The sequence below is a fragment of the Elaeis guineensis genome, chromosome 12, assembly GCF_000442705.2.
Source record: "Elaeis guineensis isolate ETL-2024a chromosome 12, EG11, whole genome shotgun sequence".
NCBI classification, from domain to species: domain Eukaryota; kingdom Viridiplantae; phylum Streptophyta; class Magnoliopsida; order Arecales; family Arecaceae; genus Elaeis; species Elaeis guineensis.
The window spans coordinates 2,744,027-2,761,190 of NC_026004.2; the positions used below are offsets into that span (position 1 = coordinate 2,744,027).

At 40.4% G+C, this 17,164-nt stretch overlaps 1 protein-coding gene across 3 annotated transcripts; it reads right to left on the reverse strand.

Moving 5' to 3' along the window:
• Window positions 1-926: 926 nt before the first annotated feature.
• LOC105055822 (monothiol glutaredoxin-S10) lies at window positions 927-15,090 on the reverse strand. Of its 3 annotated transcripts, none has more exons than XR_012136041.1 (5): window positions 14,673-15,090; window positions 14,231-14,476; window positions 11,027-11,101; window positions 2,682-2,820; window positions 927-1,614 (listed from the first exon to the last, which is right to left on the reverse strand). XR_012136041.1 is itself a non-coding variant. In XM_019853965.3 (5 exons), exons 2-4 carry the CDS (start codon window positions 14,271-14,273, stop codon window positions 2,687-2,689), a joined length of 252 nt encoding a protein of 83 aa, XP_019709524.1. In that variant the 5' UTR covers window positions 14,274-14,483; window positions 14,673-15,090; the 3' UTR covers window positions 927-1,614; window positions 2,682-2,686. The 3 variants fall into 3 exon arrangements, 1 of the variants encoding a protein (XP_019709524.1); XM_019853965.3 differs by having other exon boundaries at window positions 14,231-14,483; XR_002165791.3 differs by lacking the exon at window positions 14,231-14,476.
• Between the last annotated feature and the right edge of the window lie 2,074 nt (window positions 15,091-17,164).

The window sequence follows — 17,164 nt, forward strand, 5'->3', positions numbered from 1 at the left end:
AAGGTCAAGGGGTCGGCATCCGTGACTTCGAGGGCACGGTCTACGTTGTCTCCCAACCCTCGAGTGAGCAGTAGACTCCCATCCTCCAATGGCTTCTACCTTGCCTTGATCTTCCAAATGAAAGATTTGTTCAAAGCGAGTAGGCCGACTTCCATCTCTCTCAACTGCAAGGATGAAAAGTTGCCCTCCGCCACTTTTGGTCGCCAGTCAGCATTGTGAATGGGCTGAAGGGTGAAATTGCGTGGGAGGGGGTGCCCTGCTTTGAAGAATTGGCACTCTGTCGAATGACCTAGAGCTTGGCATCGACAGAGGAGTGGAGGGGGCCATCGGCGGCACGGGCGGTCTTGTGGCAGAGATGGCGGCGATGGAGAAAAGGAGAGGATTAGGCAAGACAAGGGAGGGGAGAGGAGGATGAAAAGGGATGGGAGGACGTGCTTCTTCGCGGAGGTTTCAAGGATGTGCACGTAGGCAATTGAGGTTCTAGGGTGGTGGGGTAGGTCGGAAGGTTGGAGGGAAGAAGGATTTTTATTTTGCTCATCCTCCATGGAAGGCTATTTTGGTTATTTTAAAAAAAATTTATTACATAACATCTGAATTCCATTGTGAATTAAGAAGATGTCTAACACGCTGGGTTAAACTATAGAGTTTAAGAAAACGTAAAAGGTGTAGATGTAAGTTTTTAAAACTATTGAATTTAAGTATAATTTTGACCTAATCACAAAGAGAATTTTTATAATTTATCTTTTTTTATTTTAATTTATTTTTCATATCATACCTATTTGATGTAAATTGTGAATTTACAATACATTACTTTTTCATATATAAAATTAAGGTATTTCAATAATAAGATTATATTTTATGTTTAATTTTATGTTTAAAGTATTTTATTAATGTTTAAGATTTACATAAGTAGTCATACAAATTTATTTAAATACAATCTCCAAACAAACAACAATAATAATTTAAAATTATAAACAAAAAATTAAATGACAAAATACATATATAAATATCAAATTATAAGGAATTGATTTTAATTATAAAAATAGATTATTTCAATATTAAACTTGTGTTTGTATAGTATCTTCAATTTTATTTTTAAAGATTAAAGTTTAATATCTACTTAACTTCTTTTTTTTTAACAACAAATATCTACTTCACTAGTAAGGAGTGAAATAAATTTAATTAGATAAAATATCTAAATAAATAAGAAATAAGGGCTGCACCCTGAATATAAGGGCTAGAGTGGGGTTTGGTTAGGGGCTTTGGAATATGGGCCGGATTGGGTCTGATCCGAATAACAATAACTGACAGGGGTTGGCCCTGCCCGATTAACTCATAGGCCCAGATGGGCCAGGCCAGCCCGAGCAGCCCATTTTGACACCTCTAGATCCATGGATGTGTGGCACTGACAGTTTTCAAGCAGCTGATTCTGTGTTTTCATGTGCACCCTGAATTGATTCAAATATGATGGATATCTTCCACGGACAGGCTGCTGAAGAGGGCCGAAAAGGCCGAAGAAGCTCCTAAATCTCCAGCAGTTGATAGCAAGAGGAACCAACGTGCAAGATTTGTGGCCATCAAGGCCAGTGCCGTTCTTGCAGCTTTAGCAATGCTCTGCCAGTTGATGGAACCACAAAAAAAAAAAAAAAATGTTGTAATTTCATAGAGAATCACATTTGTATTGCTACAACAAAAGAACTTTCTTCCTCTAGAAATTAAATACTTGAAAGTCATTGTTTCCCAGTCCTTGAGGAAAGCAAAGTAATTGATGAAAAAGATCAATGCATATTGCCAGGAACTATATGCATAATTTTGATTGGTGTAGATGTACAATAAATACAGAAGTTATGGTAAGATGCGGAAACTAGCCCATGAGGCTGAATTTTCAAATAGAACTTATTTCTTATTCGAAATTTATTTTTAAATATTAAAAATGGAATTTTTTAGGAGTTGGATAAATTAAAACCTAATTAGCATGTGCAGATCAAATGAGAACTCTGTCTGAACAAAGGAGCTTTATTTTGGGTAGCATGGAATGACTATTTTCATCCTTAAAAAAGGGGTGAAGTTCGAAGATTTATCATTTGTCCTAACCCCCTGATATGCAACAAGCTGTCGGAAACGAAGAACCTTGCTGTTAACAATAAAATTTGAGTTTGGAGTTAGCCGCTACCACTCTATTAAACCTTTTCTATTGTACTTTTTTCTTCAGTAGCAGCACTTGGTGGTTACTTAAAGGCAGCATTTTTGATAGAAGAGAACGAAGAAATATTTCATGCTCAAGTAATACTGATTTTTTACAGCAGGCTCCTAAGATCATCCAATTTTTTAATGCAGATTTCAGCATGAGAAGAGAATAAGTTCAGGATGGCATATCTAACATATTGAAGTCCAAAAAGCAAAAAAAAAAAAAAAAAAAAAAAAAGGACCACTGGGAAAGCAAAACACGTAAATGGTGCCTTAAATATGTGGCAGATTTATGGGATCTGTGAGCAGTCTTCCGTTGTTGGAGCACTAGGAGGTGAGATGAAAATGGATTCAGTATGCTGGAAAGTATTTATTCAAGCATACAAATAACGTCACTAACAATACATCAATATTCTGGAGTCTAAGATAACTTATGCTATGCTAAGAATATTGGGTTAAGTATGGTGGGGAAATGACAGAACAAAGATACCAACCACATCTAACCATCAAGATGTCCTTGAATAATGGCATTCATTGGAGAACAATTTCCTGGCTGCTGCAAGCTCTTGCTGCCCATGTTCAGTTCTGATAGTAAAGTGGTTAGCTCTCCTTTGCCGTGAAGTTTTACAGTATCTGCGTCAAATAAGAGTGTGAATTAAAACCAAAAACAACAATGCTTTCTGCACGTAAAGTTTCCACAGTATCTGCATCATATAAGAACGATGACGAGACATATTAAGTTGGCCTTCGCAAGATATTGAAACACCTTTAATTCAAATGGCAGCTGAACTGTTATGAATTTTGTGCACCTTAGACAATTCCACTTGCCAATCTTTTGAATGGCAGTGAGTTACATGTTTTTCAAGTTTTGCTAAAATTTCCTCCAAGCCTTCATTGCAAAGACTACCACTGGAGACCCTGTTTTGATGCTTGGTATCCAACCTATATGAGTGTTTGGGGGGAATCAAATATACGATTCATCAAAAGTACTAAAAATTTGTCACAAGTAGCTCTAAAATAGACCTAGATACAACGTCAAATAGGTGCCAAATTTCCGGCCAACTCCACTCCCTACATGATAGGGGTCTGCCACAATACCTGGACGACCAGATAGCAGGTAGCAAAAAATTGAATAAAATATATGAACAAATATGTAGAGAAAAGTTGGGAATCTGTGCAGCCGCCGATATGCCTGTACCCAGCATAGAAGAGAGGATGATTGCTGAAGTGCAAAAAATAATTTAAGATCTATGCAGCACTAATGATTACTAAGTACTTTCAGGAACTTGCTTGGGATTCACCATTAATTATGGAATATCAAATCCTTGATTGTGATGCATGTCCTGTTGATTTAAATGACCTAATAGAAGTTTATTGTTTCTTTGCAGTGAGGATGGACATGTAAAAGGCCCCGATTAACAGCAATACAAGTGACAACTTGAATTAAACATAACGACAAAATCAAGTAATATAGAAAAACAGTGGGAAAAATGTTTTCAGAAGTCAACAAGGGGGGTAAGAAAATGAGACATATACATAGCCTATTTCTATTAATGGATCGCAGCATTCATTTATATCAAGGAGACCGTGTTAGGGAGAGGGGCGGAAGAGGGCGGGAGGGGGATGTCAAGAGGGTTGGAGAGGCTAGAAAATCTACCATCCCAAAAATTTGTAACGTGAGTTGCATTTTAAACCGATTGCAGTATCCCATGTATAGGTGACATTGGACTTCCCCCCAACAAAAAAACCTCATACTGCTCAAATGCCACATGCAAACCCTACCCATGCCAGCATGTTTTCCTTTAACTGCAAAATCAGATGTGGGAGCAAAGCTATCCTTGGGAGCATGCTGGGGCCTGTGAAGACCCTCAACCTTTGCTGCTAAACCATGTTTGAAAGGAAATAAGGATCTAATGATTTAAGAAGTATAAGAATAATCTAGTATTGGATAGGATGAAGCTGTTCTTTCTGTCAAGCAATTTAGACCAAATTCCATATTAGGGCCTCTTGTTGCAAGGCTCCGATGAGGTGCTAACGTGGCTGGAGCTGGATGCCAGTCGAGATCTGCGACGTCAGAGGATACATACAAAAACAATCCACACTTGTTGGGGATACTTCAGCGAGAGACTCTCCAATGCTTAAGTTAGCCAAAGTTTGGGAACAGAAGAGAGAAAAGATCGCAAGGATGGAGCGAGAGCTCCTGAATGTTTAGGTATTCTTGCTTGTTTTGGACTCGTAGGCCGCTAGGTGAAATCTGTGTTTGTTAATTCTACAGATTGTTAAATCACGTTCTAGCCTTTATTATAGGAGGAATCTCTCTCATATCTCCTGTATCGAGGTTGTTAGTTGTGAATGTTACGTGCAGGCTCCATCCATGTAGCTGGCCAATTTAATGGTCCTCGGACTCACAGTTGGTATGAGCTCACCGTATCATCTTGGCCGTGCCTCAATGGAGGATTGATTTTGGTCAGTGGATTTTTCTCGCAACATATGCCCCCCACTCCTAAGTTTCAAGTGGCCTTTGAGCTTTGGGTGAAAGGAATAACTACCTTGATAGTTGAACCGCTAACCTGATTCCTTCTTGAATGCATCTTCATTATTATTTTGGAGAAGAATTTCGGAGGATTAATGATGTGTTGCTTCATGACTCGCACTGTCTTTATTAAGGAGTGGACTCGAGTAGTCACAGAACGATGCTCTCGAGAGAAGAAATTCAGAGATTGTCCCTGGATTTATCCAGGACTCGCCACGTGGCAAGCCATGATAAGTTCCGAGGTATGCTTCATGAGTTGTTTGGTGCGATTTAATCGGACAAGGGTGCGATGAAAGGCCGTGCGATTTGCGGCTTCAGGACTGACCAAATGACAAGATCTGGTGATTCGACAATTGGATCCGCACCGTTGGTGGCCTGTATAAATGGACCATCCGTCTGGTAAGATTTTCTGCCTTTCAACTGCTAGTTGCTCTTTTATTGTTGTAGTCATCAGATAAAGATTCTCTTTTCTTCGTTTGATAGTCATAAAGCCATCACCGTCATCTATTAAGTTGGCTATGATGAAGAAAGTGAGCTCCTCACATGGGGAGTCCTCATCCAAAAGGGTGAGGAGCATCCAACAGAACTTTCCATCTCTGACTCATTGTAGTCTTTGTTGGGGACTGGGTTGGTCGCGGCCATGAGGCCGCATGTTGCTGCATCGGGTCACTATAGGCTCCTCCTTCATCGGGTTGGGCACCACCTCCCTTCGAAGGGTCAGTGAGGTTTGAGGGGGACCCTCGTCTGCTTGGGGGCAATAGAGGGTTCGTCGAGACTGCGATGGAGGTTCCTGCCGAGGCTAGGCTCCGATGCATTGAAGAGTACAAAGTTTCAACAAACTTTAAGGATGAGCTTGTCGAGATATCCTCGGTTGAGTTCATTTAGGGCTTCGAGGACTGCAAGGCGTGCATGAAGAAGATAGTCCCGACTGGATCTAAGGCACCTCCACCTAGCAACAGTGACAAGGAGGTTGGGGCGTTTTCCTGGAATGAACACTAGATTTTTATCTTTTTGTATTCACTTTTGGTGTCTTCGCCTCGACGAGACTTTGTGATAAAATTTTTAAATATATAATTCATTATATTACCTCTCGTTTGAAGCCTTTGCTTCTCGATGATGTTGGTGTGATCTGCTCTTTGCCTCGATCAAGGGCTAAGATGGCTTGGATGGATCGGCCGGATTATTTCCGCACTCGAGCCAAAATCTCCCTTGATGTTGTTCGAAGCTTTTGCTTCGTCTGTATGTGATGATTAGACTTTTGAAAGTTACAAATTTGTGTGCAGGCCAAACACCAAATGTTGATTAGCGTTGCATCACTTTTGCGAATGAGAGAAGATGATTCACCCCATCGTCACATGGTAGGAAGCCGTACAGTCTGGAGGCTTGGCGAAACTCGCATTTAATACTGGTACATGCTTTTTGGAAAGTGAAGCTTTTGAGGTCTTTATGGTGGCGACAATTGTCGCACAACCAGTGGGACGTTTGAATTTGCTTGGGCCTGCCCCTTCTATAAATTGGAGCTTTCAATGTCATGGTGGTGCTACCTCCCCTAGTGTCGAAGGATTGTTGGCACTTTTCTCTAGCTTGGGAGGTCTCCTCCATTCGATTAGTTGCTGGGTGCTTCGAGGGAGTGCTTCAGTGGGCATCTTGATTTGGCATGGGAGGTATTAAAAAGTCCTGTTGCTTCGGTTGAGGGATTGCGGAGGCAACCATCTGGGTTCTTATCGTCTTGTCATCTATAGTTAGGTCTTGGACCTTTCTAGAGGGCCCGTTTCTTCTCTCGTTCAGAGCTGCTTTTCAGTCTTCTCCAAAAGTACATCGTGAAGGCGAGTGGGTTTCGGAAAGAGAAGCACCCATGCCATCGTCGATGTCCTTTTAAGAAGGGCCAGTGAGCATCGCAAGACAGAGAGTTCTACATTCTTTATTAGAGATTGCGTCGATTCGAAGCTTGGCTCGTGCTCCGGGGGGTATCAGCTAGGCCTGAGTTTTGTATTTCTCCTTTTTTGTTGTAACGAGCTTCGCTTGATGTAATGAGTTTCTTTGCAATGCACATGAACCTTCTGAATGAAGTAGCTCTTTCACTGAGGCTCTTTTTAATGTGCCATCTAGCACTTCTCCTTCTTTCTTTGGGATGAGTCGACCTTTCTCTGATAGTCATTGCCGGCTTCTACTAGCTATGTGGGATCTCTCGGAGATTAATTCTTATTGGCTTCAGTGAGCTATGTGGCTATAGTGGGCGGTGTTGACGACTATAGTGAACCGTCTCGACTATAGTGGACTATGTTAATGGCTATAGTGGGCTATATTAATGGCTACAGTGGGCTGTATGGCTATAATAGACCATCCATGGCTACAATGGGCTACGTTGGATTTCTTAAGGACTTGCCTCAGTTGGCTATAGTGGGCCATGTGGCTACAATGGACCAGCCGTGGCTACAGTAGGCCACATTGAATTTTTTGAGGATTTATCTTGGTTGGCTACAATGAGCCATGTGGCTACAGTGGACCATCCATTGCTACAGTGGGTCATGTTGACGGCTACAGTGGGTTGTGTGGCAACAGCGGACCACCGAAGGCTATAATGGATCATGTTGATGGCTACAATAGATCGTCTTAGTTATAGTAGACCATGTAGCTACAGTGGACCATTTGTGACTATAGTAGGCCACATTAACAGCTACAATAGGCCGTGTGGCTATAGTGGACCATATTGACGGCTATAGTGGGCTACATTGATGACTACAGTGGACCGTCTCGGCTACAATGGGCTGTGTGACTACAATAAGCCACCCATGGCTACAGCAAGCCATGCTGAATTTTCTGATGTAGGACCTCCATATCATGGGAAGCTTTGTGGAGCCTTTCGCTCTCTTCCGAAGGCTGAGCCTTGGGAGGTTTGAGGCTTCATCTGCATATGGAGATCAGTAAAGGATCCGATTATTAGATTGGGTTGCCATTGGCTACATGAGCCTTTCGAGACTACTTTCGAGGATATCACTGGGGTCGTACATCATTCGACATGGTCTCGACTCTAGCCTCTCTTCTTTTAGATTGACTGGCAATGTTATCCTTCTAACAATATTATAAAACAGAATGTTAGATAAATTTTTATTATAAGCGAAAATCATATTTACATCATGACTGACTGTCGTTGGCAATGCAACAATGGCACCATTAACTTCTCTTAAGAATCAGAAAGGAGAGTGATGCCCCTCGGAGTGCTATTTTCTGTCCTCAATTTTATCTCCTGCCCCCCACACCTCCAACTGGGGCGGAGATGGCATTGATAATGCAGGTCGTTGGTCGGTTGTTATTGTTCTTCTTGTCGGAGACTCGATTTTGCCTCTTCTGCACATATTTGTCAAGGTAGCCTCTACAAATCAAGGCCTTAATCTCATCCTTAAGCTGGTGGCATTCTTTGGTGTCGTGATTGTGGTCACGATGGAAGCGACAGTACCTCGTCTTGCTCCTATTTAAAAGAGACTTCGTCGGCCCAGTTCGTCGTAAATATCCTTGACCCTCGATCTCCATCAAAATCTGAGATCTGAAGGGGGACAGAGTATAGCTATGGAATCATTGGGGAGGACTCTTCAGGTGGTAGCTTTTTCGCGATCGAAAAGATTTTCTCTCGATCCGAGCTACCCTGTGATCTTCCCAACTCTTTTGGTTGGGTATCTTCTTTCCTTCCGCTTGCCTATGGAGTTCTCGAGCTTCCTCTGCCTGAGCATACTTTCGAGCTCGAGCCAGTAGGTTAGCATAATCTCTTTGAAACTTCTTATCGATGGAGAAGGAAAGGCGCTCATTCCGTAAACCTCACTTGAGCATTGACATTGCCACTAATTAGTCAAGGTCCTACACCTCGAGTGTAACAGCGTTGAAGCGCATGATGTAGCCGCGCAATGACTGACTCTTTTCTTGCTGAAGAAAGAAAAGACTGTTTGAGATCCTTAGTTGGGATCGACAGTTACTAAAGTAAATAACGAATAGCCTGCCAAGCTGCTCAAATAAATGAATAGATTCTGATTGGAGTCCAGAGTACCACGCCCGTGCCGACTTTCTGAGGGTGGTCAGAAAGGTGAGACATAGGAGGGCATCTGAAGCACCCTAAAGCATCATGAGAGCTCCATAATCCTGCAAATGATCAAAAAGATCTATGGAGCCATCATATAGCTTTAGGTGAGGTACCTTGAACTAACTCAGGATCGGTTCCTCCAGGATGGCTTAGGTGAATGGTGGTCGAGAGTCGAAGTCGAGGCCGTCACTACTTCAATGCGGCCTATACTGAACTTCATCAAGGCGATGCTCGATGTCTTGGACTCTCTTTTTAAGTTCCTCCTCTCGCCAGGATCTTTCAAACTTAGGCAAATAGGCCGAGATCGAATTGTCGATGGAGAATGAGCTTTTCGGATATGCCTCTTCCATCAAGCTTCGATGGGAAGGTGAATGAGTTAGAATAGCAGTGGAGCGACAGGAGTGCCATCAGAGGGCGAATCTTGGACTCTGGGAATGAGATCGTCGATTGAAATAGGAGGAGACCGCTCGAGGGCTCGATTCCACATGCTGCTGTCATTGCTCCATTTGTTGGAGTCGCTGCATGGTATCGATTAGCATCTGGATCTTGTGAGCCAAGGCTTCGAATAGTAGTGGATCTATTATGACCGAAGGTTGTACTGCAACAGATCCACGAGAAGTGCCGCTTTGGCTATGATGGATGGATTACTGACGGAAGACAGCAGAGTTTTATGCTCTCGTCCGTACCATATTTTTTTCTCTTTCAAAGGGGCTGGTGGCCTTTCCTCTAGCACCAATCTATTGCTGCAAAGCTCCGATAAGATGCTAATATGATTGGAGCTAGACGTCGATCAAAATCTGTAATGTCGAAAGGTACCTGCAAAGAAAGTTTGTACTCACCATGGGTGTTCCGATGAAAAATCCTCCGATGCTTAAGTTAGTCGAAGTTTTGAGAACAGAAGAGAGAAAAGATTACAAGGATGTAGCGAGAGCTTCTGAGTGTTTGGATGTTCCTGCTTGCTTACTTGAAGGTTCCCTTCGTACCTTTTTTATTTAGAGATTAGGTTTGTAGGTTGTTAGCTAGAATCTGTATTTGTTAGACCTAGCTCTGTAGGCCATTAGGCTATGTTCTGACCTACATCATGGGAGAAATTTCTTTCACTTCTTCCTATCGAGATTGTTAGTTGTGGATGTCAGGACCATGCTCCAACAGCACAATTGGCCAATTTGATGGTTCCCAGGTTCACAACTGGTGTGAACTCACCACATCATCTTGGGCGCGTCTCAATAGAAGATTGGTTCCGATCGATGGATTTCTCTCACAACAAGGCCCTTTAGTAAAAATAACTATTCTAACATTAGCATTTTTAGATACTTTCAGTTTACCTTTCTAAAATCAATAGTAAATTTTCTCAGGATATCCAAGGCCTTTCATCACAAAAAGTAGCTACAAAACTTTTAGAGAGGGCAACTTCTTGAAGAACAGTGCAGGATAACCAAACAAGTATTTGAATGCTCAACTCCTATACACGACTAGTTTCAAGAGGTTAAAGTCGAGAGACTATAGGCGGTCATTGCGATTCTTAAAACAGAAAATTGTTTCTTCACCGTCAATTCAATAATTTCATGAGGATTGTTCTCCCAAAAAACTACAACTAAGACCATAGATCTATTACATCCCGATCATATGAAACCAAGCAAATCAATGATGATCCATTAAAATGTCCCATCAAACCAAGCAAATCAATGATGATCCATTAAAATGTCCCATCAGAATCGAGATCCCATCAAAACCCTAGAAGAAAATATGCTTTAACTGAATTAAAGAGAGATAAACAACTTATGACTGCATATTCTAGGAACCAAAGATTAGCTGCATATTTATAACACTTCTAAATTTTCAATATTTTAACTATAATTATACAAAATTTATAAACGGGCAAGTAACTTTTTCAAAATGGCATTAAATAAGTTATGGTTACCATTGTGTTTCATAAATCACAAATAATTTTCCCCCCAAAAGGAGTTTTCCAACGACTCAAGAAATACGACACTTCCACAAGGATTTTTTGTACCTGATTTTTGTTCACCATGAGCATATCTTCATCCATTCAGACACAATTTCTGTGGAGAATTACATGTTGCATAACATTCTCAAATTGAACTCAATGGTCTTGACTTAAAAATGTGGTGCATTAAACTGAGTCTAATACAGATAATTCAGTGTAAAAGTCAAATAATTTTTCACATCAAATGTGAACCATCAATCAAAAAAAAAAAATCTTTGTCACTTACCAATAAAAACATTTGGAACAGTGTATTGTCCAGTCAATCTTTCCAACACCTTTTGCAGTTGTGGCCCTGGGGGACCTGAAATGAAATGCCAATAATTGATCATGAAGATTATTTTATTAAAATTTTAGCAGTCAAGTATATCAAGGAATGCCAGCTTTTAGTAACATGCGTATTACAATTCCAAGTAGCACACTTCAACTGTGTGTAAACACAATTCCAGTTAACTCATTCACTTAGACAACAGAGTTTATCACTCTATATAACAAAACAAAGAACCTCAAATAAAAAGGTACACACAAAACAAGGCAGGAGATGAAGCAACTTAACAATTAACAACGATAGTCTACTGAAACAAATGATCACCATAGCCTTATAAATAGTTGAGTTCAAGGGGCTTTTAATCATACAAGTTCATGCTCCAACAGGTTTTATGAAGAAGGTTATTATGTAATTACAGATTTCTTATGCAGTAAAAAAGACTCTGGAGGATGGCCATTCCAACTTTCTGGCAAAGAAAAACAAAAATTTGAATTTTGTAACATATTAGATCTTTGCATGATAGGATTTGCAAGACTCTTCATCTTATGTTACTCTTTGGGTCATGAAGTTACAAAAATCAAAGACCATATATATATCACATGACATTTTTGCACCTTGACATGACGTTAAGCGGAGATAATTAGAAGTAGTCCAATTACTCATATGTAGTTTAATGTCAGTGATCATTATGATGACTAGAATATAGAACACTGGAGAGGTTGTACAATCATAGATCCAAATTGAAAAATTTCTCCCAATTCAATATTAGATTGTCCAGTAAGTATATGGGTTTCAGACTACTTTGATTTGACTGCTTTCCACTTCTTAAGTTGGAAACACTTTTCTTGAGAAAGAGTGCAAGGCATTGCCTACGTCAGCTTTTGCATGAATGTTTCCAAATTTTGGTTGCGGAAGATGAAAAGCGGAACCTAAGATCATTTTATATGAAACAGAGGAAGCTAAAAGGAGAATCGGAAGGCTGAAGTTAGAAGCTTTACATTATGTTGATGCAACTTTTGCACTTCGATTACCGCTTGATGAGACAAATGTCAAGCGTTATGCAATTACCTTAAACTAGCATGGTGCTATTTGAGTCCATATTTCTTCCGAACTTTCTAGTTGATGTTCTAACTACCATGTACTGCAAAGCTCATTGCCTGTTACAATGAATTCTTATGTGGTAGGGGACTGTAGAGATCCAAATGAATGAGATTTATTTTGCACTTTGACTACTGCTTGATGAGATGAATGCCAAGCATTATGCAACTTCCTAAAACTAGCATCGTATTATTTGAGTCCATATTTCTTCCAAACTTCCTAGTTGATGCTCTATACTGCTAAGGACTGCAAAGCTCATTGCCTGTTATAATCAAAGAATTCTTATGAGGTAGGGTCTGTAGAGATTGAAATCATATCATGTGATTACATTTTTTTTTTTTTTTTTGCATGCATTCATTCACAAAGCATGGTATTATTTGAGTCCATACTTCTTCCAAATTTTCTAGTTGATGTTCTATACTGAAGAGGACTGCAAAGCTCATTACCTGTTATAATCTAAGGATTCTTATGAGGTAGGGCTTGTAGAGATCGAAATCATATCATCTGATTATGTTTTTTTTTCTGCATGTATTCATTCACAACCAAGTAAACCAATTGAAGTAATTAAAATATGTTTGTACATAACCATTCTTAGCACATTCTATATCAACATAATTAATACAATATTTTCTTTTTAGGTTTGCTCATCAAAAACGACATGGATCTTTAGTTTTATTTTCAGAAAAAGGTTGTTGCTATGAGTTATTTTCCAGATGTTCAGAGCATATTTATTTGCTGTGATACAATAATGGAAAGATTTAAGTCTCATGAAAAATTCCTTTTTACAGTATTCTGGCCTGTACATTGCACATCCACGCAAAGTGCCGGACATGTTTTCAAGCCAATGCATGCTAGTACACTTCGTTGCACACACAACATATCAAAAACACAATGCGCCAAAACGAGAATGACATGCAATTCTTCAAGTCTCAACTGTATGAAGCCTGGCCCAAGTGTTTTTCACTAATATAGGTTTTGGATCTTTTCACAGTTTGACATACTTGATCTGTTATAGTTTGCTTTGAAGACCACAATGCTCTTCCCTTAAGAGACTGAGTGAAACTCCATCAGTACAGCTCCATTATCTAGGCACAAGAGTTATCAATTGTGAAGGTCATAAATCCCTTGTTCTGGTGAATTTGTAACTATGTCACCTTTTCCATGCAATCATGCCATCATTTGAAATTGCTTTTTTATAGACTTTCCTAATCCTGAGCCTTTAACTTGTTCATCTTCTCTTTCTGTCCATTACCCATGCACTTTTTCTGAAGCATCGCAATCCTTACTCTAGAAGCCTCCTCTTGAAGAAGACTCATTGTTAATGCTTGCTCCTATTGTCATAGGGCATCTCCTAATTCTTCTAGTATTCCAGATTTTTAGTGTAAATTTCCTTTGAATGCTGAATATCATTCTACTCTTTTCCCTTTAAGTAACAGAACATCTAAAAACTCACTCTTTTAAATCATTGAATATTATTAATCAACAAAACTTCAGCCATAAGCCACTCTCCTTCCGTGGTCGTTTTGCCACTTTTGTTCAGTTAGGCTTGGTTCCAGTGATTCCCCCTCCCCCACTTTGTCCGGTTAGGCTTGTTGGTTCTATGGAAATTTATTTGCCACTTCATCCAGTTGGCTGCCTCTGGTGTTATTCCAACCTTTTTCAAATATTCCCTTGGAAATCTACTAAAAGTTAAAGAAACAAAATGACCTCCAGGTTCATGGCATCTTGCTTCTTGGAAGAAAAAAGAAGGGAACATGAAGCCCGCATTCCTGCTCTTACCGGTAAAGCAAATAGGCGCAAATCAACTAGGCTTTTTGGCGCCTATTTGCTTTTAGCAGATGAAAGGGGAACCCATGGTTCAAGGGTGCGCGGTTAACAGCAAGGGAATCAGCTGCTTCATCAGACTCGCTTTTGCCTATTCAAACACAAGAACCAAAGGGCGGAGGAAAGGAAACGAAAACTAGCAGAGTGACCCTAGCCCATACCAAGGAATCAGACTAAAATCTAAAAGCAAGAATTGCCGGTATAGAAGAAAGAGATGACTGAGAGCCAAAGCTTCATGCTTACTTGCCAGGGGGGAGGATGGAGCCCATTTTGGTAACTGGTGCATACGTCAAGTTCGACTCAAACGCACATCCATACTTCACATGTTCAAGATGCTCCATCAAGATAATTATATGCGCAGTGCCATCTACTTCGGAAAGGCCATGTGTTTGACCAAGACCAATGAAACACCTGAACTTTACAATCACCACCACAACCCTTTCACGATGTGTAACAGATCCAAGACATCAGCAGCCAAGATTCCAATTTCTAAGTCCTAGAAACAAATCACATCACATATTCCATCGTGACCAAGAAATACAACAACAAATTCAAGAAAATGCCAACCACTACTGTGATTGAAATTAAACGAAAATCAGTGATAAAAGTATCAAGAAACCAAAATTACAATTCAAACTAACCAGAAGGTCCACGAGAAAAGATTCAAAAAAGAAGAAGAACTCACCGAGCTAATCAAGTTCTATGACTAGGGAATCAACTCCGATCATCTTGAAGAGCGACTTGACCTCCATCGAATACCTCCATTCCCCATCAACAAAAACGTAAGCGAATCGATCGATCGATCGATGTCATCAGAGAGAGAAATCGGAACTCACGAGCACCAATTCTTGGAGTAGATGACGACGGGGTTCTCCGAGATCGTGTTCTTGACGGACTCCTCCAGCCTCGAACCAAAAGAAGAAAAGGACATCGATCGGACGTCGAGCGCGCCGCCTCTTCCTCCGCCACCGCCACCGAGGGCGGAGGAGGGGAGGAGGGGAGAGAGAGGCGAGCTGGGGAGAGAGACGCGCTTGCTCTCCGCCATTACTCTTCTCCGAGCCAATAACAGGGCCTTCCCCGCTTCTGGATCTTTCCTCGGGGATTTTGAAATGGCATGAGTGGGGCTGGGGGTCAGGCGGGGCGCGTTTATGAGAGTAACACGTTACCTTGTCGAGAAGGTTTTATTTACGTAAAACTGTACCTATTCAATATGACAATGATGAATGAATCACCGTCGATGGACGGTGGTGATTTGTTCTTCCATAGCGTTCAAGGGCCTGTACCGTATGTCTATAAGGACGGTATGATGCGGGGAGACGAAAAGAAGTTCACCTCGCTGTTTTAATCGCTTTATTGATGACTCACACCGCATTGAAGGTTGTTTGTTGGGTCTGTTAGTCTCGATCGCTAAAGTCGACGTTTTGCTTCGTCGAAACTTGCATCCAATAAACCATGTGCTACCTCCCCTGGCTAAACATTAAAAAAAAAGAAAAAAGAAAAAAGAAATGATATACATCATATGCAATGTTTTGCAGAAGAGTTGTAATATATATATATATATATATATATATATATATATATATATATATATATATATATATACACACACACACACATACATGGAGGAGTAACTGTATGAAAGAAAGTTAAATTTGCTGAAACTCTATTCTGAGAGGGTGTTTGGTTCAAAATCGAAATCTAAATGAGAATTGGAATAGATTAGAATCAGAATTGAAAATTTGAAAATTTTAATGCCTAAAAGAGAGTATGAATTAAGTTTTAGATAAATTAAACTATTCTCATTTTATACCGAAATTAAAATTAGAATGAGACTCATTTCAATCAAACGGTTGAAATGGAAGTCATTTATTTTCATTTCGATTTCAAATCTTAATTCCTTCCAATCAAACACTCCCTAAGTATAGTTGCAGCCAATAGCCTTCTCAAGATCGTTGGAATGGAGGCCTAGACATTAAGGATGACGTCCCTCTGTGATGCTATCAGTTGCTTGATGACGTACATGAGTAACCTCACTTGATTCTTCTTGCGGTATGGCATGGATAGCTATGAAGACGACAATGTCTCACTTCCGGACAATGGCTCACTTCCACTACAAGATGTCCTTCAATAACGGATTTTTTGCATCCTTGAACGTAGAATGTGAGTTAATCCAAGATATTACGGTGGTAAAATCCCCCTCAATCCAAATTTATTGCACCCTGAAGTGAAAAATTACACTATCAAGGCCGACCCAGGCGGCCACCCGCATATGGTGGCACAAGGTATAAGTTGCTTTGCAACGCCCCTCAAGAGGCGCTCCTACTCATCACAAAACAAGTTGTATCCTTGTCATCACACATAGACCCGTCAAAATTGGCCTTTAAAACAGCAAGAGGAGAGGGTAGCCAATGAACAAATATTATAGATGGATGTGAATAAGAGTGAGTAATAAAACTACCCTAGGGCCTTGACCGTGCAATGAGACCAAGTCAATGAAGCTCAAATTAGGAAAAAAACATAAGGATTTTCTTACTAGCTGAGTAGGAGTTGTGCTAATGACCTGAAACAACCTTTTTTTCCTTACTCTGTGATAGCCATATGGTGTAAGCAACTGAAGCCCAAATCCCCCTCTTTATCAAGGCATTTTTAATTTGGCCAACATTGGCAGTAGGGGTGGTAGTCAGGTCAGGTTGGACAAGATACAAATTGGATCGGAGATATGATCCACAAAAAATTTGCACCATAAACCATAACATGTGCTATATCCTCAATTTGGTCAGGGCAAAGATCCTAGAACATGCAGTTTTCACCAACAATTTCTTGTTTGTGAAGGATATGCTTGTTTGGTATTTTATGCCACAGCAATTTGCAAAGAAGGTTTTGATCCTCATAGGCACCTCAAGTATTCAAATCTATGCGAATGAAAAAGGTGTAAAGAATGATACAGCTCCTTGATAGAGACATGAGCAAGCCGATTAGCATCCCAACTCAAATAATCAGCTCATGATCCCTGTGCTATAGGACTAGCAGCTATTTGAGTCATCATTTCAGCCAGGAATACTATGGCAACGCTTCAAGATTTCATTACTGATTTGCTGAAATAAAATCAGTGACCTACATATCCACTAAATCTATATCCATGTTTAGCAAAGTAGGCCAAGCATTGAAGGGAATAGT

Excerpts from the sequence above, each read along its gene's own strand:
- LOC105055822 (XM_019853965.3), bottom strand. The coding sequence starts at position 14,273 with ATGCACCAGTTACCAAAATGGGCTCCATCCTCCCCCCTGGCAA. Across the intron at positions 11,102-14,230 it reads TCCATCCTCCCCCCTGGCAA|GTCCCCCAGGGCCACAACTG; the intron begins GTAAGCATGAAG and ends ATTTCATTTCAG. Across the intron at positions 2,821-11,026 it reads TGTTCCAAATGTTTTTATTG|ATACTGTAAAACTTCACGGC; the intron begins GTAAGTGACAAA and ends TATTTGACGCAG.